We start from the raw sequence: 13460 nt of genomic DNA, 5'->3' as shown, positions 1-13460 counted from the left end.
CTCCTCTGTTCATTCAGAGAAGGAAGGGCAGTGTTAAAGCCCTGCTGCAGGGCTGTGCCTGCAGAGCTGCAGGACCTGGGGCTGGACACACCACACCTAATGCACAAAAAGCATTCTCAGCTTGTGTGGTCCAAGTTGTGTCTGTTCAGCAGAGATATCCTGCCAGAGAGCTGAAATTTCAGGATAATTCCCTATCAGAAACAAAGAACAGGTACAAGAGCTCTTCCAACATCACTCTTAGCCAGGCAAAGCATTTTTTCAATCATTTTCCTGGTTTTATTTAGTTGCAGTCATTTCATAGTAGCTGATGTGAGCTTTTTCCTCAGCAGTTTTTTTTTTTTAATGGAGTTTACCTTTTATGTAGAATAATCTGGATATAAAATATATTTGTAAAAGTGTTCTTGTAGTGGAGAAAATCATAGCACTTAATTTTATTGTTTTGAAATTATGTGGTTAGCCCCAGCTGAGTAAATCTGATGTAACTGTTCTCGTGCTGGGAGGGTGTTACATCACTGTGCTGCAAGCAAGAAAAACCTGTCTCCTGTGAGTCCTCCACAAATAGAAGTATTTGCAGCAAAGAAAATCTTGTCCTTGTGGCATGTTTGCATTCACTCTGCACGAGGGAGAAGAGACATTTGTGTGTTTGTGAGGAGGGCATCCACTGCCCTTTGCAGGGGAGTAAAATGTACAAGGAGCAGGAAACAGGATCCCATCTCATGGAATATCCTTTGAATCATTTTCCCAGGTTTCCTCTTTCTGGAGTGGTAGAAAGACAAAATACCCAAGCTGGAAACCATTTTCTGCCTGCTAGAAGAAAAATGATCAGGATTGTCATCAGTGTCCAGGTCCTGTGGAATGTCCTCCCCTAAGAACAGGGGGAGGTTTTGGTGTGCTGTCCAAGAGGAGTGGGCAGCATGGTTACAGTGACAGCTCTGTGGGCTGGCCCAGGGCATTACCAGATGCTGGTTAGGATAAATGGTGTTTGCTGGTGAGTCCAATAAAGAAACAGCTTGGGAGATGGCTCTTTTGAGATGTGTGTCTTTCTAGATGAATCAATATTGCAAACAAACTGAAAAATGTGCAAACAGATGCAAATAAAATAGGATGAACTGTTTATAGCAGTACTTGAGCATTGTTTTATACCCCAGTCTGCACCAACACTAATTAGGTCAAAGATAATCAATTCAGATAAATGTTTGTGAAAATGAGATTCATCACAAAAGGCTTACTTAATCCAGAAGGTCATTAACTTTGCATAATGAGTGTTGAGGAAATAATTAAATGGAGCTTATATTTTCCTTTTTACAAATAATTTCCCATTAAATTAAGAATTAGTAGGCAGAGCTTAAAACTGCAAACAAAAGGTGAATCCATTATTTAATCCTGTGGAATTTACTGTCTGAACAGTGGTCTGAGACAGGTTCTAGTGAGTGGGTTTTGTCTATTCATTCTGCCTGATAACCCTTCCTGAATAGAACCAATATTGTTTTGTTTGCTGGTTGCAAGTTTTCATATAGCAGCAGGGGAGAAAAACACCTAATGAAATAGGAAAATCTCATTGTAAAGGCAGAGAATCAAATAGGAAAGGTAACCTGAGGGGGAAAGAAGAAGGAAAAAGGAAGCAATTTAGCTTAATTAATTTTAAAAACCAACAGATTTCATGCTGGTGGCATCCCAATATTTCACTGAAAGACAAATTTGTTTCTAGCTCTTCTTAGGCTTATATTTAATTCATAAATAGGGGATTTCAACTTAAGAAGCAGGATTCTGATCTGTTGGGTTTGTGGTGGCCAATTCTTGGTGTACCTTCAGCGTATGTCAAAAATCTTGATCTCTCCTTTTGTAATGTGGAGGTGCCCTGAGATGAAATTTGTGTCTCAGATGAAAAAAAATTCCTTTTTCTAACACATGCCTTGTTAGAAAGGTGACGTCTCTTAGAGGAGACCTCAAACTTTGCACCAAGTATTTGTGTTTGTCTTGATTTTTCAAAGCAGAGTGAGTTCATCCATGAGGTTTGAGGTCACACATTGCCTCAGTGCTGAGAATTTCTCTGGGCAGCATTTTAAATGGAACACATTCCAGACTGGGTATGTAATTAAGAGAATCTTCTCTAAGTCTGTGATATGTGGCATATGAAACAGTATCTTGAGAAATCAGCTGATTTGTGTCACATGCAGAGATTTATTTATTTGTTTGTTTATCTGTGTGTAGGGGCAGAGAGAAGAGTGAGAAACCAGAAGAGAACATTAGGGGACATTTCTGGTTTTAGTCCTGCTGGAATATTGAGGGCACCCTTCCATCTGGTTGGGTCAGTAGGAGAATCCCTGGTGGAGTACACAGTGGTACATCTCCTAGGAAGAGGTGGGAAAATGCCACTCTCTTATTTCAGTTACAGCAAGACAAATTAGGTTGCTTAGCTCCAGACTGACATGGAAAGGGGTCTGGGGGAAATTGCTTTCACACCTCACCTGAAGTCACCAGCCCAATGTGTAAAAAGTCCTGTTGTCAGAGCATCTGGCAACAAGGAATGTGGTACTGGTACCCAAACTAGAGTTTATTTAAAATTGGAAACAACAGTAGGAAGTCTGGAAAATGTCCTTGCACAATTCAATTATAGTACTTTGTGAAGTCTGTCATAATTCTCTGCAGACCTAATTATGTGGACAGCTTTTCTTTTAATCCCACTCAAAGCCACTTCATCCTTCTTTATGCCCAACAGAAATGGTTGGATGAGATACCACAGGCTATTCTGCAAATGGACTGAAGTTGTCTTGGAGAGAGTTTGTGGCTGAGTTCAGGCTCTGAAAGCTGGGCTCTGCAGTGGTGGCACCAGTCAAGGGTGACAATGCCCTTCCAATGTGCTGGAATTGCTCTGAAAAATTCCTGTATGTGAGCAAATCCTTTTTGCACTCTGTCAGGATTTCTGAGGCTCCAGTGTGCTGTTCAATATTTGTGTCCAATGTGTGAAAGGACTGCACTGAGATGATCCTGAGCTGGCTGTGAGCAGTCCTTTGCAGGCCAGCCTGCTCTGAAGGCATCAGCTGTTGTGACCTTATCACAGCCACCATAAGGAAAGAAAAGTTAAATCTGCCAAATTTAGAATCTGGATATTTGAAAACTGCCTCAACTCAGAGATGCAGCTGATATTAATACAGAGGGTTTGGTTTCAGCTGAGTGGAGAATTGTGTGTGAATCCATGAATAATGTGTCTGGAGACTGTTAATTCGATAGGACTTGAGTTTAAAAAGGTTTTTATAAAGAGATATTCATTCCAACTCCCTTTGCTGTTTTCATGGTTATGTTTTCCTCATTTTTATGCGTTTGCCCTCTAACCAGCTGGAGAGATGTGAGAACCTTGTTATCACTGAGTGAATGGAAATTGGCTGGGGCATGCAAATTGCCCAGACAGAGTCTTGGAATCGACTTCAAAGTAGCAAAGTTGAGCCCTGTAATTGGAGTGTCAAAGCCCCTAAGGGTTTTCAAGATCCAACCTGTAAGTGCCATTAGGTAATTTATCTCAGTGGACATACTTCTGCATATCCTGAGTTTACATCCTGCAAATTTCTACCACACGAATAAAATCTGTATTTATGACAATATTATGGCATAATCAAAGCAAGCCTGAGGCTTTTATTCATTGTTTTTGCAAAGATTTTAATAGGAAGCTGTTTTTTCCTTATCTTTTCAAAGAAACTTTAGTTCAATATTAAGTTCTGACTTCCTGGTTGTTTATTGCTGTACTGAAATCCTGTTTCCTTGTCTGTAAATGTGGTCTTGTATTAGCTCTTAAACTACTGCAAGAGAGGGTACTACTGAGGAAATGTCCTCCCAGAGTATCCAGAGTATTGTGAGTCACAAATCAAAGACTATAAAAATAGAGAAAGCTAGCAGAACTTCCAGGAGTAGAAAACACTGCCATGAAAATCATACTGATACGATTTTCAGCAAATCAAACACAGATTTACAGCTAGAACTGACTCTAGTTACAGATAATTAAAGAGCAAATTGTCCCACTGTACTGAGTGGGGCACACAAGCACCCTTAGGTCCAGAGGAGGAACATAAAAGCAGGGATGGAGCACTCTGGTGAAGGGAGGGTTTAATTTGGCAGGATGGATCCTTGTGACCTCCTGCATGGAGAGAGTCTGCAATCCTTGTAGGGCAGTGTGTGACTGCAGTGGGCACTGGAGCTCCAACAGCCAAACCCTGCCTCAATGAGTAAAGCCCCAGATGACAGCCAAATCAATCCTCTCTGCTTCCTGAGCCTGCCCTGCTGTGCCTGCAGGTACCTGAGCTTGTCCCCATCACCACAAGCAGGTGACACCACGAGGCTGGCACAGTCAGGAGCCAGGAGAGTGCTGAAACCTGAAAGCTGAAGTGCAGGATAGAACAAATGGAATTTATAATCCAAACATAGGATGGCAGTATAGATTTTGAGGTTCATTAAGTCTGAATATCACATTGAGACCTCTGCCTGACATTAAATTTCTACAAGAACTCCGGGCTGGTGATGATTCACAGGATCCCACTGCCAGGGCAGGATGAACAGCTATTGCCAGATGAGCTGTTTTTTCAGGATATCATTACAACCAAGAGGAGGCTTTCTATGCACAGAGCAGTTCCTTAAGACTGGAGACATCTTTTTCCTGGGGGAAGTGTAAGATTAAAGGGTTGCATAATTACCCACTTAGGAAACAGAAACTGTCATAAACTGACAAAAAACAAAGCCAAGAATAATTACTGCTTATAAATTTTACAGGATAACAAACAAGACTTTAATTGATGCTTTTTTAAAGAGGCAAGATCTTGATAGATCTTATAATTATGGATTTGTGCTGATATATATATTTAAATATGGAGCAAGGGCAGAAAATCATCCCTAAATTAGAAAGTTGGAACCATCATTTAACTGTAAAACTTCTAGTTAGCAAAGTACTGAAGACCATCCTTAATTAGCAATCACTTTTACCACTGACTGTCTAGTTCTGCTGGGGGTTGTGTAGTTCAGTGAGAAAACTCAAAGCAGGATCTTTTTCAGGTTCAGTTTTTAAACCAGCTGTATCCAGTGCAATGCAACTTGTTCTACAGAAATGCAGCCTAAAAGATGGAAAGCAGCTGAGATTCTTATTTGGGCAGGGGGAAACTGCAGGCACTTCCATCAGATGTGACAGGAGACATTGTGTGCAGGTTTTTGAGTATAATAGCACAGGAAAGGAACCAAAAGGGCTTTCAGAGTTAGAGGAAGGAGTTAACATTGAACACTGTGAATCTGGCATTTGTATTTCAAGAGAAATCTCAGTGAGACCAAGTATACAAAAGGCTGAAATGGGAAAGAATAGACTGCTGCCAACAGGCTTTCTTGCAAAGGTAAATAATAAAAAATAAAAGGTCAAAGCTTGGAGATAAGAGCAAGAACATACAGGATAAGCAACTAAAATAATCTTTTTATAACCAGAGACTCTTAGATGTGGAACAGACAGGGCAGTGATTCTGGAAGTGCAGTGGGCAATTGCACACAGTGCTTTTTATATTCTCTGCTCACCTAATTTTAAAATGGGGTCATATGGTAGAGTATGAGCGAAATACTTTGGAAGTAGAAACTTATGTTTGAAGAGTCTAGGCTGTAAATCTGTGATGATTAAAGAATAAAAAAGTATTCATGACCTGGACAAAATAAATCCCAATGTTATAATTGTGCTGTTACACCCAGACCACAGCTGGCTGATGGACAGAGCCATCACCAGTCACAGCAGATGATTTAATAGTTCTTGGGGAGGAAATTATATGGAAACAGAATGATCTGTGGTGGGTTTTGAATGAGCAGAGATGGATGAACAGAGAAAAGAATTAATCATATGTGTCTCTCTACAGACATGAAATTCTGATCTTTGCCTGAGGAGCTGCAGAATGCACCAGATGCAAGGAACTGCTCGAGTGCAGCAGTTTGTCCCAGCACATAAATGATCCTTACACAGCACAGAGCTGAGCTGGCCAGTGCTTTGTGCTTCAGGTCTGCTGGAAGCAAAGGTGCACCACAATTCCCCACAAATCAGATAAATCCCCTAATTCTTTTTCTCCTTCTCCAAATTATTGTGAAGCAGGGATGTTGGATGACCATGAGAGTCCCAGAGATCCTGGTGTTTATTCAGCTTTCAGGAGGCATCTCTGGATCCCTCCTGCCAAGGAGGGTCCCTGGAGCTGCCAGCTTTCACAGCTGCCTGCTGCAAAGCCGAGCTGCGAGGGGACAGCCCCGAGGTTCATGCTGAGACATGGAGCATGTGGGAAAAACACCTTTGGGATTTCTGGGTGCCCTGCTGTCTGGCAAAAATATCTGAAGCCTTGATGCCTGGTTTAAGCCAATATCCCAAGGCTCTAAGGTTACCCCCCGTGCATCTGGGAGTTGCATTGCAGTTGAAACTTCTGGGTTATTTTTTTTGAAATTTAACATTTCCAGAAATGCAAGGCTGTTCTGGATCCTCATGCACTGAAAGGAAACAAGGGTCTTTGCACTGAATTCTTTCTGACTTTATAGTAAATGTACTGAATGCAATGTGTTATCCCCCAAATACTCTGAATTCCACTTCTCTGGCATTTTCCAGCAGACACGGTTGTGTCAGAAAGTTTGGGCTACCACTGCTTGCAGGGACAAAGCACATCTGGCCAGCTGTGAAGGAGCTGAGCTCCTTTGTCAGCCCAAAGTGCAGACATGGCTCTGTGTGCTAGAGACACAAAATTTAAATGTGTTGCTCCATTCATGGAGAAGTATCAATAAGGACTCAAAAATTATAACAGGCACAATAAGAAGAAAAACAGATCAACTTCCTGCTAGAAGCAAAATTCAGCTGTGTTATCTCCAGCATTCAGTGCCATTGACAGCAGTGCAAGCAGAGTGATTCTGAGAACTTTTGCCATTTGACTGTGACTGGAGCAGCACATCAGCTTTTTGCTCCTCCAGTGACAGCCTCTGCACACTCCTATTGTCTTTAGAGATTGCTTTAGACAGTGTTAAAATTCACCAGGTATTTGTGCTGCTCACTGAGGCCTGATGAACCAGCAGCACCATCCCAAATTTACTGAATTTGTGCCATCACCAACCTATTCTTGGTGCTAGAGAAGAAACAGGAGAACAAATTGACCAGCAGAGGGAAGAGATTGCCTTGAGGGAAAAGAGGAGCATTTCTGAAAGACCCCCTGCAATGGCCTGTGAGCTGTGTTCTGCAGCAGGATGAGAACATTCCTGGGATGTGTCCCAAAGCCAGAGTGCTGCCAGTGTCCAAACCAAGAGAGGCAGGCAGTGAGAGGAGTGTGGCATGTGCCCACTGCCCCTACAACAGCTCACTGCCACACTGGCACTGCCCCTTTTGTCCCTTTCCCCCAGTCTACCCATTTGAAATTGCACAAGGCTGCAGCCTCTCAGCAATCCAGGAACAAAGCACATTGCAGCTGTTTGGATTGTATTTCTATGGTAATTCCATCACAAAGCATTGAATGAATACAATGTGCCACACACATGCCAAATTCAGTAATTGTTAGGATTCACAGTAATAGAATCCTGCAGCAGGCTAGATTAGAAAAAAGGAATGAAATGTAGTTTTTCCTGTACAGGTTAGTTATTGGCCACTCCATCAGAAGGATTGAATCAAACAGAAAAGAATCAACCCTGAGGCAACAGCAGAAGGCACAGTAAAAGGCTGGCTGCAAGGCTAGCCTTTCAAGCCTCCAGGTGACATGTTAGTGACCAGCTGCAGGAATAATCTGATTCTTTTCTCATCAACATATTTTTATCTGGAATATTTTGAAGTATAACAAATGAATTTTTTCTGCATTATGCAACTATTTCAATTCCCACCAAGCATGCTGCTTTGAAGTGGCACTAGCTGCTTCTCTGTTCATCCATTTCTGACCTGGGCATCCTGCTTACTTCTGCTTTGTCTCATCAACTAATAGTGGTGTTGAGAGTCTTGATTTTGGTATGTGAAGTAGCATTAAGAGTTTACTTGCTGCACTCTGCTCTATTAGCACTTAATATACTTCAGTGAAACAGGATTACCTTGGGAATTTCACTGAATTCTTTGAAAGAGCCCCAGAAGTTCTGACCCAGATTTGGAGCAAAATTTATCCATTTACATCTTCTTAACATGGATTGTCTTATTACTGGACAATTTAAGGGAGGGGAAGCAGGCCTCAAAGTGCTCACTGTAAATCCACTCCAGAGCAATGACTTTAATTAATTTTTGACTGGAACACCATCATTGGGTGGGCTGAAGAGCAGGTTTGCTGCTGGGTGGTTTCCACATCAGAGAGGTCACACAGCTGCTCTGTGCCACCATCCCTTGAGGAGCTGCAGCAGCCATGGGCTGCACAGTCCCATTTGGGATGGTCTTCATCCATGGCAAGGATGAAGAAGAGCAGTGGTAGAGAGCTGGGCTGGAGCTCTGCTCCTGCTGGGGGACTGGGGTGGCTCTGGAAGGTGTGACTGGGTTCCAGAGCAGCAGAGCCACAAGGAAGAGGATCCAGAGGGCCCTGGTGGGGCAGACCCTGCCCTTGCTGTGGATCCCATCCCTGCAGCCCCTCCCTGCCTGTTCTGGAGCTCAGCAGTGACAGTGACATCGCTTGGTTCACAGTAGAGATTTGGGGCCCTTTGTGTCACTGCCAGACCTCCCCTTCTCTGGTTGACAGTGACAATTAAAGCACTGATGGCTGCAGAGCCCAGGGAATCCCTCCCGTGGGGACTCCCCAGCATGGCCCCAGTGACAGCAGCAGGATCTGGGCTGGTAATTAATCACAGCATCCTTTCCCAATGGCTCTAAACTATTGACACCAGGAGTGAGGTGTCCTCCCATTTCTCATTGTGAATTCAGGCTTCCTTTAAAGCTTTCTTTGCACTTATTGACTTAATAGGCAATTTGGTTTTTTGTTGCTTTTAAACACAGCTGGCTACTGTTCTATTTCTGGCTGCCACACTGAGGATGGAGTGTGATCATTAAGTTAATAGCCAGTTTAACTATACCAGTCTGTGTCTAAATTGAACCAAAGTTATGCATTAATAACTTCAGGTTTGCCTCTTCAGTCCCTCTCAGTATGTGTAACAACTTGATAATTTTATTTCCCTATAGTAATTATTTTCATGCTATCTTTTTGTGCATACAGTAATATCATTTTGCTTGTTTCTTTGTCACTGAAAATTATCCTGGAGATTGCAGAAAAGACAAAATAGTTTAATCCTGTCACTGGCTGTGACTAATCTCAGTGTCGTCTCCACTTTTGCTTTATGAATTTTGTCTCATTACCAGAAATAAAGCTCAATATATGCTAAAAAAATAGTTGGCTCCTGCATATCTGCTTTAAATAAAATGAAATGTTCATTCTTTTTTGAAAATGTAAGAGACTTGTGTGTGAAGCTGTTCTGAACCATGTCTCAGAGCACTGGAGGTGTCATTGCTCACTGGGACAGAGTTAGAGCTTTACTTAAAGGCTCAATAATGTTAACATAATCTTCCCCAGGGGTTCACATCCCAGGAGCTCAAACCATTTCATGAAAAACAATTAATTATCCTTCAGCACAGCTGCTGCCAGGTGAGCCAGTGATCCACACTGTCAGGAGGAGAGCTGTGAGCCAGAGGTTGGTGTCTTGGGGAGTCCTGGGGCTGGGGGACCGTCCTGCCCTGGCCTCTCCAGGTGTCCTCACACCTGAGCTCATCCAGGCTTCCTGCCACCTCTCCCAGCTCTCAGACAAGCTGTGAGCTCATAGCTGATGGTTTCTGAGTTTATTTCCCTCCACTTTCAAACTCCTGCTGCCTGGCTTGCATTTTTGAGTCTTTTGGAAACGCTCCATGATTTCGGGTCGCTTTCAAAACCCTTTTCTGTGGTTCAAGGACGCGTTGAGTGGGATGTGAAGGAGAATCTCTGACTGTTCTGCAAGGGGTCAGAGCAGCCTCCTGCCTGTCACACTGATTCCTGGGCTGCTTTAAGCACATCACTGGGGCATAAAGCTTGTTTGTTCCTGAATTGTTGGAATCAGAGGGTGGAGGCTGACCTCGCACAAGGAGTGACCCCAGGGCACTTACAGCTAGAGCTGCAGAGTGCAAGTAAATTAGTTACTTTTTTTTTCTGTTTTCTGAGCTCTTGAGAGCTAATTTTATAATATGTATGTGTAATTTATTTTTGGTTCATATTCCTGTTTACCAGTATTACTGGCTTTAATTCATGGTAGCATCAGAATAACTTCCCATCTCCTGCTTATATTTCTGGCAAGCAGTGAAAATGAGAGGTGGGTCTGTGAGAGCCTCATGACATTTAGGCTACACATCAACTAAATATACTCCAACAAGCACAATGATTTCTAATGGGGAAATCCATCTTGTACAGGCAGCATTTGTGTGTTCAGACACACAAGACAGCCTTACTTTACAGACCAGTTTGGCAATTTGAGTTTAAAAACAACTACTGAAACATGGCTGTTCTCTCATGACAGACATTTCAAAATCTCACTTTTTTTCCCCTCAAGATTCTGTTATCATTAAAAAAAAAAAAAAAAGATGCTTTTTATTTGTTTCCCCGCTTTCTTCATTAAGAAAGGAAGTCAAAACTTGCAGATAATACTATAAGGATAACTTTTAAAAATATTTATTTTTAAATACAAGGAAAATAGATTTTGTTTATATAGTATAGAATGTTTTTCCTTTGCCTCCATTTTGGGAGAACTGTGTACTAAGCTCATACAGGGGCTGTTTGCTGAGATTTTTTAGTTTCATTCCTACTCAAAGTTTTTGTAAGAAATTCTTCTCAGCTGTGCTTAGTCTGTCATGAGGGACTTCAGAATTTGTCTCCTCTTAATTAACTGAACAGCTTATTTTCTGATGCTTTTTGTCTGCTGCTTTCTGCATAGTTATGTTGAATATATTTTGACCTCTCTATTTTCCCCTTTTCAAATCAATGCAGCTGAGACAGCCCTTTTGCAGCAATATCTCTCCAGTTGGGTACCAAGATATGCAGCCAACCTATTTTTCAGTGGCTAAATTCTTGTTTAACATGAAAGCCAAGTACGATGAACCCTTGGAATGGGGTTTGGAATGGGGTTTGGAATGGGGTTTGGAATAGGGTCTGGAATGGAGTCTGGAATGGGGTTTTCCAGAGGCCAAGCAGCTCCTTCTCCAAACCCATCTCATATAGATTGGTTGCTTTATGCTCAGGGAGCACAGTCCATGGCCCTGTTTCTCTCTGGGTTGCACAGGTAATACATCAATTATGGAGGAATAATCACAGAAGCACCCTGGCCTTACCAGCTGCCAAGTTATTCCTGCAAAATGCTTTTTTGTCTCCTCCACCCATTCTGCTGCCCTTGTGAGAGCCCCTCAGCCCCTTGCAGGAGGAGCTCCTGCATCATTTCTGAACCCATCCTTGGTGGGGCTGGGCTTTGGCTCCAGGCTGGAGCAGCAGGGAGAGTTAGAGGGGTTAAAGGTGGGGAACATTCATGGCAGGACTCTGCAGAGCTGCAGGTAATTGCTCTGAGAGGGTTTTGTGGCAGTCAGTTTGTGGTGGTGTCAGTTCAGGAATGGTGGTTGTGGCTGTGGATGGGGTTGGGATTCCTCAGAGGGATGGCTGAGCCTGACTAACAAAAGGATTGTCACTTTGGCTTAGGGAGTATTTCACTTCTAAACTGTTACATTGCAAGTAATAAGCAAAACAATAGAGAAACCAGTCAGCACAGCGTTCAGCTAGAGTATTTTTTACTGCTTGAATTAATTACTCCATAGTTAGGTAGCTCTGTGATTTAATTTACATTCCTGAAAAACACCATTAAGACAGTCTGACTGGCTTAATTCATTTTCTCTGCTTCCACACACAGATCAACTTGACATCATTTCAATGGCTGAAACAACAATGATGCCTGAGGAAATTGAGCTTGAGATGGCAAAGATCCAGAGACTTCGGGAAGTCTTAGTCAGAAGAGAATCAGAACTCAGGTTTATGTAAGTATCAATCCTTCTGGGAAAACACTATGCAAAATTAATCAAAATAGGAAAGAATGGTATTTAGAAGACTTTTATCTGCTTGACATTTTAAAAGGGAGAAAGATAAAGAGCATCTCAGTTAGGTGAGCACTTACAAAATGCCGTTGGGAAATGATTTTTGTAGTTGCAAAGGAAATTACTGCTTTTTTATTCAGCGCCTTTTTTATTCAGCACGATTTGCAGAATACATAAAGTGGATCTCTTACTTACAAAAGGAAACTTTAGCACAGTACCTGTCTATGCAGCATCTTTTCCTACCTGATTTCAGTCCTTTGTGGCAAGAATATTTATCTGAACAAAATATCAACAGGTAGGGGATTTGAGGCTTCCACAGTCTAACCTAGCTCAGGCTTTATTCCTGCTTCATTAGTGGTCTTAGACAGCTCATGTCACCAGAGAGCTCACTGTGTTCTGCACTAATAGCAGCCAAGATTTGACATTTGTTAAATGGAAGCCATTAAGTTATGAACACAAAACACTTTCTGATATATCAAATTAAATAGCAATATTCCAAGAGGGATTTTCAAAATTGCCAGAAAGGTCAAGCACAGGAGCCTCGCTGAAGGTTTGTGAATATTAATCCAATTCTGATGGTGAAAGCAATAGGGTTAATATTCCTAAATCATCTGATTTAGAAGATCAGAACATATTCCTAAGAAGTGTATTTTTTTGAAGTGTCCTCAGCCTGTGAGCATCTGAGGTCAGAAACAAATGCCTTTGCTGACAGGCCAAGAACTTCAGTAGCTCTAAAACCTGCTGAGCTCAGACCCCTGGCATTAATGAAGCTTCAGTAGCCTGGAAAACCTCACTGGCTTTCTGCTCATGTTCAAGTACAGGGGACTGGTACTTTGACCCTTGCACTGGAGGTTAATTTTAGTGCCCTGACCTGCATTGCCAGAAGCTGGAAGCCTGACCCATCTGCAAACAGCACATCTGCCTTTGAGTATGACCCCAGAGACTTCTGCCCAGAATCACTGCTCAGACACCTTTGGAGTGAGGACTGGTTATAGTGGCACTGACCTTCAGTGATGCCTTTGTGGTACAAATAAAGTGAACAGGAAAGGTTTTGTCACTCCTGCTCCTGGTAGCCAAGTCACTGCTTGGTTATTGGTTTGTACATAAATTTGATCTGGAAGAAGCCTCATCATTGAACCCTGCGCTTCTCTTGACATTTTCTATCTCAAACAAAGCCCTGAAATAAACTGCCCCAGTGAATGAGAGCAATTGTTCTGTTTGCCCTGGTATCCAGCCTGCTCTTTTCATTTCCCCCATGCTCACACTCTTTACTCTGTACTGCCTGGCAGGTGTTTGAGGAAGGGATTTAGCAGGGGAGAGCTTGCTTATTGCAAAGGGAACAGAACTGCTGTGCAGCTGTTCTCCTCCTGGGCTGGATCTCATCCTCACACCCTGCCTGGAGCTGCCCAGGGCACTCCCAGCCCCTCCCTGG

General features: G+C 42.5%; 1 protein-coding gene across 2 annotated transcripts in view; it reads left to right on the top strand.

The window, feature by feature from the left end:
- Window positions 1-13460, top strand: part of BMERB1 (bMERB domain containing 1) — a gene marked incomplete at both ends in the record, with an annotated part of 55196 nt that overhangs the window by 23735 nt on the left and 18001 nt on the right. For both annotated transcript variants that reach the window (XM_084216357.1, XM_084216359.1), the window contains one exon: window positions 11848-11971. In XM_084216357.1, the coding sequence (XP_084072483.1) occupies window positions 11848-11971 (124 nt within the window). The remainder of the gene's footprint in view (window positions 1-11847; window positions 11972-13460) is intronic.

This window comes from Fringilla coelebs, assembly GCF_963513975.1.
Source record: "Fringilla coelebs genome assembly, chromosome: 16".
Taxonomy (NCBI): Eukaryota; Metazoa; Chordata; class Aves; order Passeriformes; family Fringillidae; genus Fringilla; species Fringilla coelebs.
Note: the sequence above shows the minus strand (reverse complement) of the source record. Positions and strands in the feature narration are given on the sequence as shown.